Genomic DNA, 15,421 nt, shown 5'->3' with positions numbered 1-15,421 from the left:
AAAGAAGCCGAGCACAAACGCAGAAAGAAACGCACAATAGATATTGAAATAAATGGGAGTCGTGGGGGGTGGAGGTGTTTGTGCATCAAGGAATTCAATTGGTACAGTTTGAGGGTAAGCTCAAATGTATTAAATTTAAGAGACCCGTTTGTGCATTAGGCTTTTATGAATCCAGAATCTTCACCATAATGGTTGCCTGCATTACCCTACATAATATTAAAATCTTAGTATGTGATTAATAGCAGATTCCCTGCATACGTGTCACAACACACATCTGCAGCAAATCTGCCAGTATATTTCTATGCTAGTTTTACTTTGGGGCCATAAAGTAATTCCTGTTTTGTAAATGAGAATAAACCTATTATGCACTAGGTTAGCTACACCCAGTTTCTTCTCTTTGGGGGAAAAAGAGCTGCTTATTTGATACGGCATCTCAAATTTCAGCGTTCAGAAGTGAGTTTAAGCCTCTCGTAGATTTGCTTGAGCAAGCTGTTGGGAATTGCCTTCAACATTTCTTAGTTTTACTTTTCCCAAAACCTTCTGTGGAAAGAGTATTGAGAAACTTCTGGATAGCAATAAACTAGCAGACTTAATTATAAAGTGTTTATTACTAAAATTGTTAATGAGTCAACATGCAAAAAAGATATATTTATCCCTCTTTCCTCTTAAAATAGTAGTAAAAAATAACTTCAAAAAATCTTTTTCTTAAACTGTTCGGTGATGCAGTTTTGCTGTTCACAAAAGCCCTTTTTCCCATCCGCAAATAGCTACCTTTCACTTTGCCCCAAGGGAACAGAGCATAGCTCAAATGACGCTTACAAAAAAAAAAAAAAAAAAAAAAAAAAAAAAAAAAATCCTGGTTGTAGCTCGGACTGTAGACTCTATGCATATTCACACATGCACACAAAATAAAAAGGAAAAGGCAGAAATGTTACTCTAGTTGGCCCTCTGGAAAGTTCTGGTGATTTGCTTTACTTACCAAAATCAAAACAGAACCCCCCAAAAAAACAGCTTAAATGACAACAAGCAAACATTAGGAAAGCAACATCTGTTTTGCATTCTTGGCATAAACTCTGCCCTTGCAACACAAGCTCTGACACAGGCGTGCAGGGCCACGACACCCCTCAGAACCGCTTGGTGCGCAGCCGTGTGCGGGGGGCAGACGCGGGGTGCTGCCTTCCTCCCGGAACTGGGGCTCCAACCCACCGAAGTTACGGGCATCTTCCCGTTGACTGATGAGGACTGTAGATAGAGGCGTGTTCCTCCGCGAGTGAATTAGAGTTTGTTGTTAATGACCGTGTATTTTTTCATCTTGTGTTTGTTCTCGGTGAAGTCGCCCCGCTCTGTCACTTCCCGGTAGGCGTCCGCTGCGTGTAGCCGCCCTCAGAGGAGCCGCCTTCCAGCGACAGCGCTGGCGGAGCGCTGGGGGGCGAGGTGAAATAACGCAGTAGCAAGGCGAGAGACATGCGGGGGGACGCGGGAGACGCGCAAGAGCCGCCGAGGCTGAGCTGGGCGGCAGCCTGGGGAGCCGCGGGGGCGCGGCGGGGCCGCGCTCGCCCGCAGCCGCCCCGGCGGCCGCGAGGGGCCTGCGAGCCCGCGTCCCGGCGGGCGGGCGGGCGCGCTGAGGGCGGGCAGAGGCGCTGCGCGCGGGCCGCGCCGGCCGCCGCTCTGAGGCGGGGGAGGAGCGCGGCCCTTCTCGGAGCTGGGTCTGCTCAGACGGACGGACAGACAGGCTGTCGTTCTTTCTGGGCATGTGAAAGGTTGAAACGTACCTCTCGCTGCCGTGAAACTTTTGGCTCAAGTAGCTCTATCTTACCTCGATTCTGAAGTGGTTAAATGCCAAAAAATGAAACCCCTGGTCTGTAAGCGAGCGGGTAAGAGCCCGCTGCCGAATTGTGCCCGGGGCAGCCCAAACCGCCAAACCGCCAAACCGCGGGACCGCCGATCCCCGACAGCCAGCAGCCGTGATCTCCCTTGTGCAGTGCACCAGCATGTCCGGCAGCACTGGGGAGGGCTGTGCTTCACCTGTGAAGTTCAGTATATCTTTTTTAAGTTCAGTATATCTTTTTTTTTTTTTTTTTTTTTAATGAATCTTGAAGAGCAGATTTAGGTATAGAAAGCTATTTCACAATTCTGTTTATCCACCAGTCCACCGGCTGACCAAGGTAGCTGCACCTGTGACCAGCTTTTCTGTAGAGATCACCAAAGAAAAATGCAAAAGTAATCAGCACATGTTTGCCTTTCATTTATCTCTGTCATCTGGGAATAAGATACAGATAGTATCAGGAGCAATGAAAGGTACATTCTGATATTATTTTCAGGTTTTTGTCTAGACAGAGAAGAGCAACCACTTGTATCTCGGTGGAGCACATACACTGCCGCCTCCGCACACACATTGCAGGCTGAAGGCCAGAGGGGGGTAGTAGGCTGTCTATATTAAAAAAAGAAAAAAAGAAAAAGAAAGGAAAAAAAAGAAAAAAAGTTTAAAACCACCACCTACTCATCAGGTGATTGGAGACTGTGGTTGTAAAATGTGCTGCAGGCAGAAGTTCTGAAAAATCCCAGAAAGTGTTGAAAACATCTCTAAACAAGGTATTTTTCTCCTGCACCTTTCTTGCTAAAGGTCCCAATTGCTGCCAAGAAAACTAGTGAGAATGTTAGCTGCCAAATAAAAAATTTATGACAGTGTTTGGCAAAGGATTGTATCACTGCTTGTTTTATACATTTCCACAAGGCTCTTGAAGGGCTGTTGGACACATACGGCTCACTGATCACTGAGCTTTATCTGTTCTTTAGTATATATATATATAAAAAAGCAAGCTCCAATAAAGTATGATTTTAACAGTATATTTTTTATTTTAATAGCCTCCTATAAGTGTTTGCTGTGTTGAGAATATAGTTTCTAAACAACATTCCACATACAAAAAAATTTTAAAAAGCCCTTTACCTGACAGAGTTACTTGTTATTTGAGTTACTTTAATAGTAAAAATACATGATTTTTTCAATTAAAAATGTATTGCTTTTGCAGTTGTGCTTGTTATATGTTGGAGTCTGGGCCAATAAACCGCCTGTGAAAACATAAAGAGGTCCATTCAGTCAAAGTTGTGCCTGCCATTTATGTTTCAAAAAATGAGAAAATAATACATTGGAATTGCATTGCTCACCAATATCAATTAGGTTTTTGGCTGTATCATTAAACTGATGTTGGGGGAGAAAATTGTTCCGGTGGATTTAGTGGAAAAAACATATTTCTGAGTACAGAGTTAGCACACTGACAATAATAATTAAGTTGGCCGACGTTGAAGCAACATCCTTAAAAATACTTTGCCTGTCTGAAGAAGCGAAATTGTCTGTTTCTGTCTTTTCAAACCGGTTATCAGATTAGGCTTCCAGCTGATAATTAGTGCTGTTTAACACACATCTTGTCATTCTGAAGGCTCCAAGCCCCCGTGTTTACGTGTATTCGTTATCGTGTGCTGCTGGAGACGGGAGGCCTGGAGGGTGGCGTGGCACCTTTCCGCACCAGGCTGCTGGGAGGCAGACATCCTGCTCTGCTCCTCTCCGCGGTGGCCGCGAGCGGAGCACGCCGTCCCCACGGGCTGCCCCCGCGAAGGGCCGCGGAGCCCGCACCTCCCCGTGCTCCCCAGGGTGCCCTGCCGGCCCTGGGTCCCCGGGGCACCCCCGAGCCCGCAGCGAATATTCGAGAGCAGTCTGCAAACACTAGGCGCCGTATATATGCTTACATTTTTCATGGTATTTGATATAAAGTACTCCAGACAGACCAGCATTAAGAGGATTATTTCAGACAGCATTAGGAGTTAATTTACAGAAGATTAGCTCCAAATCAGGCAGATATCATAAGCAAATTAGCATCAGTTATAAGAGATTCAGAATCAGGATGTGTGGTGTTTTTAACTTCTCCTTATATACTTAGTAGACTAGAAGTATTAGATTCAAGTACTAGAAGCATTGCATCGCAGTTAGTGAAGAACAGGTATACTTTATTTCTATATGCACACTCTTTAGTATGATGCTGTTTATTGGCAGTGAAACTGTTTAACTCCACTTCTCCATCATCTGCTGAATATTATATATTTCATGCCATTTCTTCATTGAGTAATGTTTTGTTTGGCCCTAGAAATGATGTTTCCATGGTGTGTTATAATATTTTAAGTAGGTAATATGCAGCTTCACAGTGACACATTTTATTCTTTTCTCTTCTGTTAAAATGAGTCACATTTTAATACCAACTCATAAAATGAAGGAGTGTATAAAAACCCAGGTATTAGGGTAAAGATTACAGCTACTTAAAAATAGCTTCCTTAGTATTTAAGCCTGTAAATTACAAATTTGTTTTATTTCCATGGGAGCGATGGTTAATTTGTATTAGTAAGTAGATTCTGTCCTTCAGTCAGGTTTTCGTATGTATTTTTCTGACTGCAGATAGACAGGTATAAACCACAATCCCATCCCAGAATCAGCTTTGAAACTAGTATCCCAGTTTCAAAAACACTTGCCTAACTTGTAGAGAAGATTATAAAACAGATGGGACCACGTATCTTAAACTCTGTGTTTTGCGTTGTACTGAAAGTGTTGGAATGTAAGAACTGGATTCTTTGGAGAAATGTGAATGCTTCTTTCCAAGAGATATTAAACTAATGTGTACACCTGATTTTTTTTTTCTTTTAACCGGGGAGGGAAGTCTGGAGAGTGTTTTGTGTTTTACATTTTTTTCCTTTATTGATGGACCAAATTCCTCTTGACAGAGTTGGCTGAGGTCATAAATGTCTCCCTATGTTCACTGAAACAGGAATCTTCACTTCTTCCATGAGATCAAGAAAACTTACACCCACTCTAAGCCCAGCTTCTGCTTGCAGGTCCCTCTGGTTGCAGGGTCTGCAAGTGCTCTTGCACTTTGACTTTGTACCCTGTAGTTCTATGCAGCGCATGGAGGCTCCGTGTGGTTATTAAACCAAGGTGTCTGAGGCCGTAACAAAGTAGAGGCATTTCTGCTCCCCTAATAGAAATACTGTAACATGCTGAAAAAAAAATACTCTAATAGTGGCAAGTATCTCCTGTCAACTAATTTGATAGTTCTCTATCAGGTAAACCATTTGTGAATACATCGATTCTTTTTATTTTTCACTGTTCTGACTTCACTATTCCCAGGTTTTCTCTGAACCAGTTGGGCAAAAATTGATTTTTATTTGTTCCACTGGCCTTGTGGAAAATTAGCTTATGAACTGGTTTTTATAGGAAGACGCAAAGCACAGAACAGGTTGAAAAATAAGCCTATAGCAGTCAAAATTGTTGTCTGAAACGTCTTCAGACTGGAAGGCTGAATTTATTGCTCAAAACAAGTGCTAGCAATGTGGAGGTGTGCAGTCCTGCTCATTATCACTGGAAAAGGGGGAACCAAAAAGCACAGTAAAAAATTAAATTTTAATAATGCTAGTGATATTTTCTAAATCCTTCTTGACAGAAAGATTCTCATTATTTTTATCTGTCTCAGAGTAGGCTCTTTTAATGCCGTCTCACAAATGGCCTTAGCCATGATTGTTTTCCTTTCTTTTATACCATTTGAAAAAAAATGAATATATACCCCAAAAAATCTATTCTATCATTCAAGAAGTGCCATGAAATGGTAACATTTTGGATAGCACATCTTCAGGAACAATTGCTGCAGATGCCTTCAGGTTTTTTACAAAAGAGGTCAACATTGTTAAGACAATTGTAGCAAACTTACCATACAAAAAGACGCCCAGTCAAATATAGTGTGATAAGGAGAAAATAATATAAGTGAAGTAATGTCCAGTCTCAAGCTTCATCACAACTAAAAGCTGTGGATTAATCATTAATTAAAGTGAAGCTTTCATCCATTTAAGATATGTATTTTAGTGGCATTGAATGATTATGATACTTAATAAAATGCAGACTTAACACATTTTTGTTTTCTTTATGTTGTGCAGAATGTACATTTAACTATATATATCACAAAAACCAATGTGCAATCATGTATGTTATGTCATTTTATAGCTTGCATATATTCTTCTGGAAAAAATAATTACTTTAGCTTTGAATGTTGGGGAGAGAGATTTTTTTTTTCTTTTTTTTTTTGCTATTAACTGTTTGGAGACCCAGTCTACATGCAGCCATTGTGCTGAAGAATGCTATTATTCTGACAGCTGGGATATCCACCCTCCCTCAGAGCTCCTCTAAAGTGCTCATAATGTTTCCAAAGGCCTATGGTTCTTAGTCATGCTCAGGTGACTAAATGTATGATTTGTTCTTCTTGATACTTCAGTACCCTGAGAAAGGCTGGGTGGAGATTAATGCAACCTTGACTCCTTCGTCTCACAGTTGCCACTGTGCACGTGATCTTCATTTACAGTTGCCAAAGAGATCTGATGTTGCCTCTGCTTTGCGTGAAATGAATTAATACCCCTCCAGTTTTCGTTGGTGAGTTTTCATGGCCCCGGAAGCCACCCGCTGTTAGTCCTAATGACAGTGATAATCTAATTTGTTCCCACCATGGACAGGGAGAAGGAGAAAGCTGAAGTTGCACCGCTGAGGGAAGTGCAGAGAAACGTTCCTCGTCAGGGTCTCTGATAAGCAGAAAGATGTTTTTCATCCTTCAGAAATACCTTCTTATATGTTTTCAAAATAAGCAGTGAATAAAATCTGAGTCAGTAAAAGACATCCAGTATCCTTCCCTATTGTTTTTTTATCTTGGGGCCCAGTGTCCATGAGGAACCTCTTTCAGGCTTTCTATAGTTTGCCACAGTTTTCCAGTCATTCCTGTAGGTATCTTTCCTTCGCAGACCACTCAGCCAAGCTGTCTGCCACTCACTTCCACCAGACTCCTGTGATCCCTTATGCAGTATATGAACCTCCTGAGAAGACTGCCAGTTCTGGAGACAGGACCCAGGCGAGCTGTGATAATCATGATCTTCATGGCCACCAAACAGCATTTAATTCCAGTTCTGTTTATATAGTTTTGTTGTCTTTGGAATGTATTGCAAACTTGTTACTAATTAGGTATCTCGATAAGTATCTCAAATATCAGATACCATAAAAATTTTTTTTTTTAATTTTCAATCTTGATGGTAAGAATGGCAAAGTTGACACAGAAAGGTAATAGTATAGTTCCTTGAGCCAAGGAAGCACACTGTGTTTCAGGTATTCATCTCAGGGAGATGTTTCACTGTCTTTCCTATCTCCTCCCAAATTCTTGTGAAAGAAGAACTAGAATTAATTCCAGGCAGGATTTCATGTAGAAATATGTACTCATTAAAAGGAGATGATGAATCAAGATACTAATTATTGAGGAACATCTTCCACTTTATTGGTGAGCTTCATCTCTGCAGTATTTCTAATCAGTGAGATATTACAGCCCCTTTGCAACATGTTAAAGTCTTTGCTGGACGATTTTGCCTTGTTAGGTCTCACTAAGTGAATTTGGCCTTGGGAGAATTGTCATTCTTTCTTGGGCCTCATCTTTAAACTTGGAGGGATATCATTGCTACCCAGTCTGTAGACTCTAAACTTAGCCAGGCAACTTAACTGACTAGTTCTCCTAGGATGCATACAAGGCCAGGAAAAAAAAAGGGGGGGGGGGGCAATTCAGAGCAGGACTCTAGCTTATATACACAGGGAACTGAGAGAGAATAGCTAGATACAATTTAGATGTTTAAAGCTGACTAGCATGACTACCTTCTGGCTCCTATTATTACATGACTCAATTTTTAATTCAAGGCCTAGGTAGAAACACATCAATGTGGTACTAGTGCAATATTATAACTAGAGATTGGTGTCCATGTTACTACAACTGGATGACCTCAGTCCTTAAGACTGATCTCTAAAGCTAGAGGATGGATCTCTGTACAACTCCTCAGCCCTGTCAGCAGTATCTTGGGCACCTTGTATGGCCTGTCTCTTTCAAGAAAAAGCTGCTGTTCACCTAGAAATATGCCATGATTTTGCATTCTCCATTTCTGCACATTTGAGTCTTAAACTCATTGTCTGCTCAGTTTTCAGCAATAAGAAAAATATAATCCTTTAATGGATCTTCACAAGCACTTACACCTAAGAAACTAGAGCCCCTGATGCTGTGGGTAGTTAGGGAGAAAAAGAGGCTCCTTCTGGGAGGACTTCAGGGAACATAAGAGGGGCTCCTGCTTGGAATGGCCTGTCCATAGACTAGAGGTGGAGCCCAGTTAGGGTTAAGCCACAAGGAGCCCTGTTTCCTCTCTGCCACCCTCCCAAGGCCATTTCAGGTTTAAATAGATGATGTCAGTTACAGTGTAATTGGTTCTTCTTGCTTCAAGAATATAGGGAACTTGGAGCCTTGGGTTTGGAGGTTTTAGGGGAGGAAAACAGTTTGAGTATTTTCAAAAATTCTTCATTTTTTCCAAGTTCAACTGGAAAAGGGTGAGGGACTTTTTTGCAGGTTGTGCTGATATCTTTTCATTGATATTTGTGTTTTTTTTAATTTCAGTTGTTAATAATGAAAAATGTCTCAAGTCAGATATTTCCACCAGCTATAATTTTACTGGACAAGGCTCTCTTACTCTGTTATTTCAGGAGCTGGCCGTGTCTTTATGTTCTGCCACAGCCCGTCTACTTCTTTTCAGTTGTTCTTATCTAGGAAAAGCGTTCTTAAAGCTCAGAACGGGAAACACAAATAGTTACATAAGCAGCCCCAAATACTCTGGAATTAGAGATTTAGCATCATGTAGCTAAGGCTTTGTTTTAACAGTCTTACCATTTTATTCTCTTGTCTAGTGTCTCAATTTGAAAGCTCCTGATACACAGTGATGCGGTTGTCCTTAAATATAGTAACAAGGATATCTCTTCCAGAAGGTGTGGAGTACAGCTACACTACTTCAAATTCAGTGCTCAGTTTAGACTGTTACGTATTTGCCTATGTGACTAGACCTACACTTTGTGTTCGTTTGAATCTGCTGATTTGCACATGAATACTGGGCACTTAAAAGTCACTTACCACTGTTTGCAAGCACCTGTTTTTTGCATATTAGCAAAAACTGTAGATCACGGATAAAAGGGTACCGAAAGGTGTAATAGCCAATATTCAAATAGTTAAAATGTACTGTTTAGATAAATAAGAAGCCTTTCTGCCTGGTAAACTGATAGGAATCACTTCTAGTTAAATTTTAAATACATGTATTACAGTGAAACACTGTTGGACAGTGCTCTGTCATCAATCAGTCTGTGTTCTTGAGGACACTAATTTTCAAGACATTTTCTTTAAGAATAAAGCCTTGTGTTGTGATGAATGTGGGCTAACTGATCCCCAAAGCCCTTTGTATTTTTTTTCATTTGTATCAGTGGCAGAGTTGAGCTTCTGTAGGAAATTTTTTGCAGTATTTTGTTTTGTAGTCTTCATTATTTCAAGTTAAGCACACAAAACTCTTTTGCACCCAGAGTCTGCACTGGTTCATTTGTATCCCATATTTTGTTAACATGTTACTGTGATTGCTAATTTTCATGACAATTGTTATTGTACCATCAGTGCTTAATGGCAAGGCATCATTATTCAATGCTGGTCAATCAGGCACTAAGACATGTGCAAGACATCAGGCTGAACCGATATAGATGTCGTGCACTCCCCTGCTAATGAATGCAGTTTTGAAAAAAGGTTTAAACACGGTTGGCATCCTTAATGTAAGGTTTGCAATAGCTTATTCGGGAACTGCTTTGTGTTTATACGGATCAGATCTAAATGTGTCACAAACAGAGTTAGACCCATTGTGTGCATGTGAAGCTACGGAGAGGAGAGAATCTTTTTGTTTTTCTGAAATCTGGAAAAGCAGCACAATTTCTGCTGTGGCAGGAGTGTGGAACTGATATGCCAGAGACATGACCATTAGGAAATGGGACTTGTTCTCCAAAGCAGTGGTTACTGGGTGCAACAGTGAGGTGATCTCCTCAACCCTTAGGTTGAGAAGCAACATGATGAGCATGTTGTTCATCAGCTGACAGAATAAAGTTGCACTGGTTCCCGAGGGAGCCTCCAGTACGCTGCCTAGTCGGCGGTTAGGCACAGTGAGCAGAAACCAGAAGGGTTAGGCATTTAGAAAGGAGGAGCAGAAGGAAACTCAACAGGAGTAGGATGTACTTCATGTGCTAATAACCTGGCAAGTTCATCCAGCATGCTCTTCCCACGTGTCATTTTATGTTACCCTTGCATCTGCTTTAGTTGCTGTTTCTCTGTGGTTTTGCACGCAAATGTTTTGGGCTGCTATCCATGATAAACTAGATGGAACTTAGTTTTAAAGCATAAATTTTTAGTCTCTTCTAACTAAAAGTAGAAGGAGCCCTTGTACTCTTACAGTTTCAAGTATGAATGGAACAGTAGACATCGGCTGTTAATGAGCTCCAACACGCCAGGCTCTAGCAGCACTTGGTGTGAATTCAGTGCACAAGCTGCATCGACTAAATGGTTAATTCATCTCGTATCAACAGCACTGTGATTCATAATGTAAACTTGAGGAATCCTTGATGTTTCAGTCACACATTCCTCTTAATTTGGCCATGCATTCTTTTAAAGCTACAGTGTGCTAACTTAATAAAATGCAGCATGCAAATGCACAAGTTTTTGCCTTCAGGCATTTTAGCCATGGATGTTTCAATGGGTGTCTTCTTTCAACTTTCAAGTATATATTCTTCCTTGAATTATTTACCCTGTAAACATGCTTTGCATTTTCAAAGAAGAATCTGGGCTTCCTCATTCACCAGATTTTGTTGAATTTAAGGTGTAATAAAGATTTTAAAAAAAAAAGTATCATCTGCTTCTTGTGAACATATTAGCCTTTGGGATTTTTTTGTAGTGAATATTAGGCCCCATTTTCTTCTCCTTTGGTATTATCACTCCCTCCCCCACTTTACATTCCTTGATGCTTTGCCTAGAGCAATACCCACTGGCAGTGTCTGGCTGTGACAGCACTATAGGCCTCTCCACAGATGGGTCCTGCCAATGCCAACCATTGTTCTACCACTGTGAGCTGGCTTGACTGTGCTGTATCGCTCAAAACCCCCTTTCCTCTTGATTTTTTTTCTACTCTGAAGGGTTGCCCTTGCCTATTGACTTTGAGATCTGAAACAGCTAACAGGCAGAACTTGTATTCGCTGTCTGAGCGGCAGCTACTAGAGTCAGACTTCAACATGCACCATTCACTAAATCCTTCGCAAGATAGTCCTGCTGCTACCAAACAGCTCTGCTCTTTTCCTTCTAGCCTCGTCCTCCTGACAGTTTGCAGTTAGTATAATTTTACACGCTTAGAAGTAAAACAGTAGAAGTCGATGTTATTCTTTTTTTAAAGATATAAAATTAATCTTTAACTGTGGGCTTGAATATTAAAAGTGTATAATACTTCAGTGTAGGAGTCTGTTGATAACATCCATCCTATTTCATGATTAATTTGTTCCTTTTAATATGATATTCTTTTGCTGCACTGCGCAGACTAATTCAGATTCCTAGAAATTGAACTTTGATATGTATTTCCTAGATTTGCACTCTAAGTGAACCTTCAATTAGCAGATACAGGTGGCAGCATGCCTTGCTCAATGTTCTCTTGACGAGGATTTTAGAGACATGGACACTGATTAAATAATCTTGCGATCAGGTGTGTACTGACAGAATATTAAAAATAAGGCATTAGGAAGATTGGCTTTATTTTTTAATTCTTCAACAAATTTAAAGCTCAGCTGATGAAATGCTTTTTCACTGGGCCAGAGATAGGAGGGATTGATTTAAACACTCTGTATGTTATGTATGCCTTTGCCTAACTATGTGCTAGATTAAGGGAGTTTCACTCACAGTTAATCCTTTGTAAATTAGCATTATGGATGCCTTGGGGCCCACATCCCACAAATAAAATGGTTGTCAAGCCAGCTGCACTGTGTATTACTTAAGGCTGAATGTTTTAAGAGTTTTCATGCTTTTAATCTATTTCACTGCTGAGTTTCAATTTTGTTGAGTGTCTTTTCAGGAGTGATGAGGGTGAGTGAGTAAATATATATTGTAGTTTTCATGCAGTTGCTTGGGCAAATCGTTTATCGGGTGTTTGGCAGAGAATGTCGCACCCCGCCACAAAAGAGAAGCTTGTAAGTTCAGGTGTTAAATTGCAGTGCAAACCAGCCAGAACCAAAACCCCTTAATTAGCCTTATTTTTTAGCCTGTTACACTTTTTCTTTTTCTTTCTTTTTTTTTTCTTTTTCTTTTTCTTTCTTTTTTTTTTAAGAGTGAGAAACATCCCTCTCTCCTCCTCATCCTTTTGGCAGAGTAAATATTGCCTGTTAAGTTTGAATTAGCTGTCATCGCAAAAGAATTAATGCGGTGGTTGAGCCTTTCTAGTGAGGAAGGGAAAAATAAACGAGACAGATCTTAGTTCAGCTTTAAGTGATAAATGAGGACAAAGCAGCCCATTCATCTCCTGCTAGGAAAGTGGACACAAACACTAAAGCAGTTTTGCGGAAGACGTGTCAGCAAATGTGATCATTTTGTAACCTGTCAGGAGGATAGAGAGCTAGTCCTTTTAGAGTGTCACAGGGGAGGGGGTCTGTCTGATGTGACAGTTTTCATCCATCCACTTACTTCTTTTTCTTTAGGTTGGGGGTAAGTGAGGAGAGAGCTAGAGTTAGTTAAAACTGCATTTTTCTTTACACTTTACAATGTAATTTATATATATATATATATATACACACACATATATATATATATACACACACCCACATCCAAATGAAAAACATTTACCAAGGAAAACTCCCCTCTGCTCTCTGGAGGGTTTTTTTTTTCCCTCCCTCATTTACTGTATGAAATATGTTCAGTTTAACACATTACGTTCCCTGTCTTCAAGTTTGTACTTGGTTTGACATTTCACTAGACATAGTTTTACCTCTTTTTATCTTTGTTTGGTCGGTGGGGGCTCTGGTTTCTTTATTGTTTTGTTTTTTGTTTTTCAGAAACATGAGAAGAAAATAAAATCAGAATAAAAATAACTAAGGGTGCTTTCGCTGAGTTTTCATTAGGTAGTTTTGAGGGTTTAGGGGGTTGTTTTTGTTTTTGTTTTTGCTGTATCTCTTTAATTCTGCTGTTGTGCCTTACTGACAAATATGTTTTGCAAAATTTCCTGCATCAGGAAGAGCTGATGAGAATATTGTTTCCCTTCTACGGGAATGGAAATGGTGAATTCCTACAGTCCAGAATCTTTCTGGAAAATGCAGCAAATCATAGTGTTTATTGATTTAGCCATTTTAACTGATCTGTTAATTTCAAGCAAAATCTGATATGGTATCTGATTTTAGAAGCAAGGATTGCTCTCAACAAATGATTGAACAATATTAGGAGTTTCTACTCCTGGCATCTTTTTATTATTACTGATTTCCATTTTTTTATACTACATAGTAAACGTAATATTTCCCTATTACCATAAGTGAAGGTATGCTACAGAGGCAGGAGAGGCTTTTACAACATAAGCTTCACAGTTTGACACTTGCTTCTTTATATCATCCTTTTCTTCATAACTATCTTTTATACTTTTCCCTTGGTATTTTAGTACAAGTAAGTATCTCATTGACATATGTTTCCTTGGAATCTTGTACCTTAATAGTAAAATCCCTTGAAAATTAATACCTTTTTCTGTTCAGATTAAAAAAGCTGTGAAGATTTCAGAATGGCTTAAAAATATAATTGTGTTTACTATTTGAGACCACCATACATTCCTTGGATTGCATCAACTGAAGTCTAATTATTTAATTTGGCTTAGAAAGTAAATAATTAGTTGTAATGTGATAGATTTCAATTATTCTAATATATGTGTGTGTGTGTAATTAGGAAAAGTATAATTCTTTCCTAAAAGCAAAAATTGGATCTAATAGCTGCATAAAGAAATATTTGGAAACACTGGAAATTGAAAGAATTGAAAAACAGCCCAAGATATGCAGAATGATATAGGAAGCTGTAAGCTTGTGGGCATATATCTTCTCTCCAAGACATTTATGTGAATGCCTCTTTTTATTGTTTTATAAATATCCTGCTGTTTTCACTGCATTTTTTTTCTCTTCTGCTTTTTTTCAGGATCATCCAAAACCGGATCTTGATTGTTGTCCTGGCAGTCATCATCATCTTCACCATCCTGATGGCTATTTATTTTTCTGTCAGGGGACACTGATATCTTTGTTCTTCACTAAACAGCAACAAACTGCTTGTTCTGAGTAATTAAGACAAAGTGGTCACATGCATCATTCTCTTGCACTGACAGAGTCTCCCTCTCTTTTCCACTATTCAACTCAGGTGCAAGTGGTGTAAATTATTTTGTATTATTGATGGCATAGTTGGCATGTGGAGTTGATTATTTTTCTTACACTTTTTGTCTTTATCTCTGTGTTTTTGGAATCTTAATATTTTTGGGGGGAAGGGGAGCGCTTGCTCCAGTATAAAAAGACATAACTTAGCAGACTTGATGTGTGTTGAGCTCTATCCCAGACGATTAGTATGTAAGTTGCAAGAGTTTAGAGAAGGAAGAGGGGTCTTTGCACTTTTCTTGTGCTATGCAGGGTGTGTGAATATCAAGCAGTTCCTGACCTTCTGTGATAGAGAACATAAGTAAAGCAGAGACCAAATGATGTAGAAAGTGAACCTGTCTCCTGTGACTAACTCCCAATCATGAATCATTGTAATAGATGTAACCTGGCTAAGAGCAGTAGTTAGTTTTTAAAAGAGAGGAATCTTAAGATGATGTTTCCTATCTGATGTGAATCCAGCATTCTATTTAACACTTTTAATTTCATTAATATTTTTTTCTGCTTACTCAAAACAGGATCATGATAATGATACTTGCATTGCTTACCCAAAATATAATTGCGACCACAGCCCATCTGTTGAATCTATTTCAAATCTTCCAGTGTTGATATACGTTCTGATAAATGTAAACAGTAGGCCTTTATTAAAGATGTATAAAGATACTTACATATTCTTTGCTGATTGAAAAGAGAGCCTAAGTCACAGTTCAATGACAATACATATGATTACAGTACATTAAGCAAAAATATTTAGATTTTCAATGTTGGCCTGAATATGTTGAGATCACATGTTGAAAATATTTTTAATGAATTATATTAAGATGTGACATTAACCTTTTTAAAGAGAAACTGTAAAAATATTAATTTATGCACGCTTTTAACTGATATAATGTATTGAATTTCATCTACTAGAATGCTTCTATGTAAATGAGATGTGTTTCTCTTTTCCTGTTGGCTATGCCTCTCCTGTAGACATGTCTAGGTCATTTAGCTTATAATTAAGCTTATTACTCCAGCAAAGGTCATTTTATGGTGATCTGGTGAAGTAATTCAACTGAAATGTAAGCCATAAAACTTTTTTTTGGATGATGTTCAAAG

At 39.4% G+C, this 15,421-nt stretch overlaps 1 protein-coding gene across 6 annotated transcripts in view; it reads left to right on the top strand.

Annotated features, from left to right (window-relative positions):
• Nucleotides 1-14,986, top strand: part of VTI1A (vesicle transport through interaction with t-SNAREs 1A) — a 275,825-nt gene extending 260,839 nt beyond the window's left edge. For 3 of the 6 annotated variants that reach the window (XM_062579663.1, XM_062579662.1, XM_062579669.1), the window contains one exon: nucleotides 14,100-14,986. In XM_062579663.1, the coding sequence (XP_062435647.1) occupies nucleotides 14,100-14,193 (94 nt within the window). In that variant the 3' untranslated portion in view covers nucleotides 14,194-14,986. The remainder of the gene's footprint in view (nucleotides 1-14,099) is intronic. The other 3 variants (XM_062579670.1, XM_062579666.1, XM_062579664.1) reach the window with 2 other exon arrangements.
• The last annotated feature ends 435 nt before the right edge of the window (nucleotides 14,987-15,421 follow it).

The sequence above is a fragment of the Rhea pennata genome, chromosome 7, assembly GCF_028389875.1.
Source record: "Rhea pennata isolate bPtePen1 chromosome 7, bPtePen1.pri, whole genome shotgun sequence".
In the NCBI taxonomy this organism is placed as follows: domain Eukaryota; kingdom Metazoa; phylum Chordata; class Aves; order Rheiformes; family Rheidae; genus Rhea; species Rhea pennata.
The sequence above is the reverse complement of the archived record's forward strand: the minus strand, read 5'-3'. Positions and strand labels throughout refer to the sequence as shown.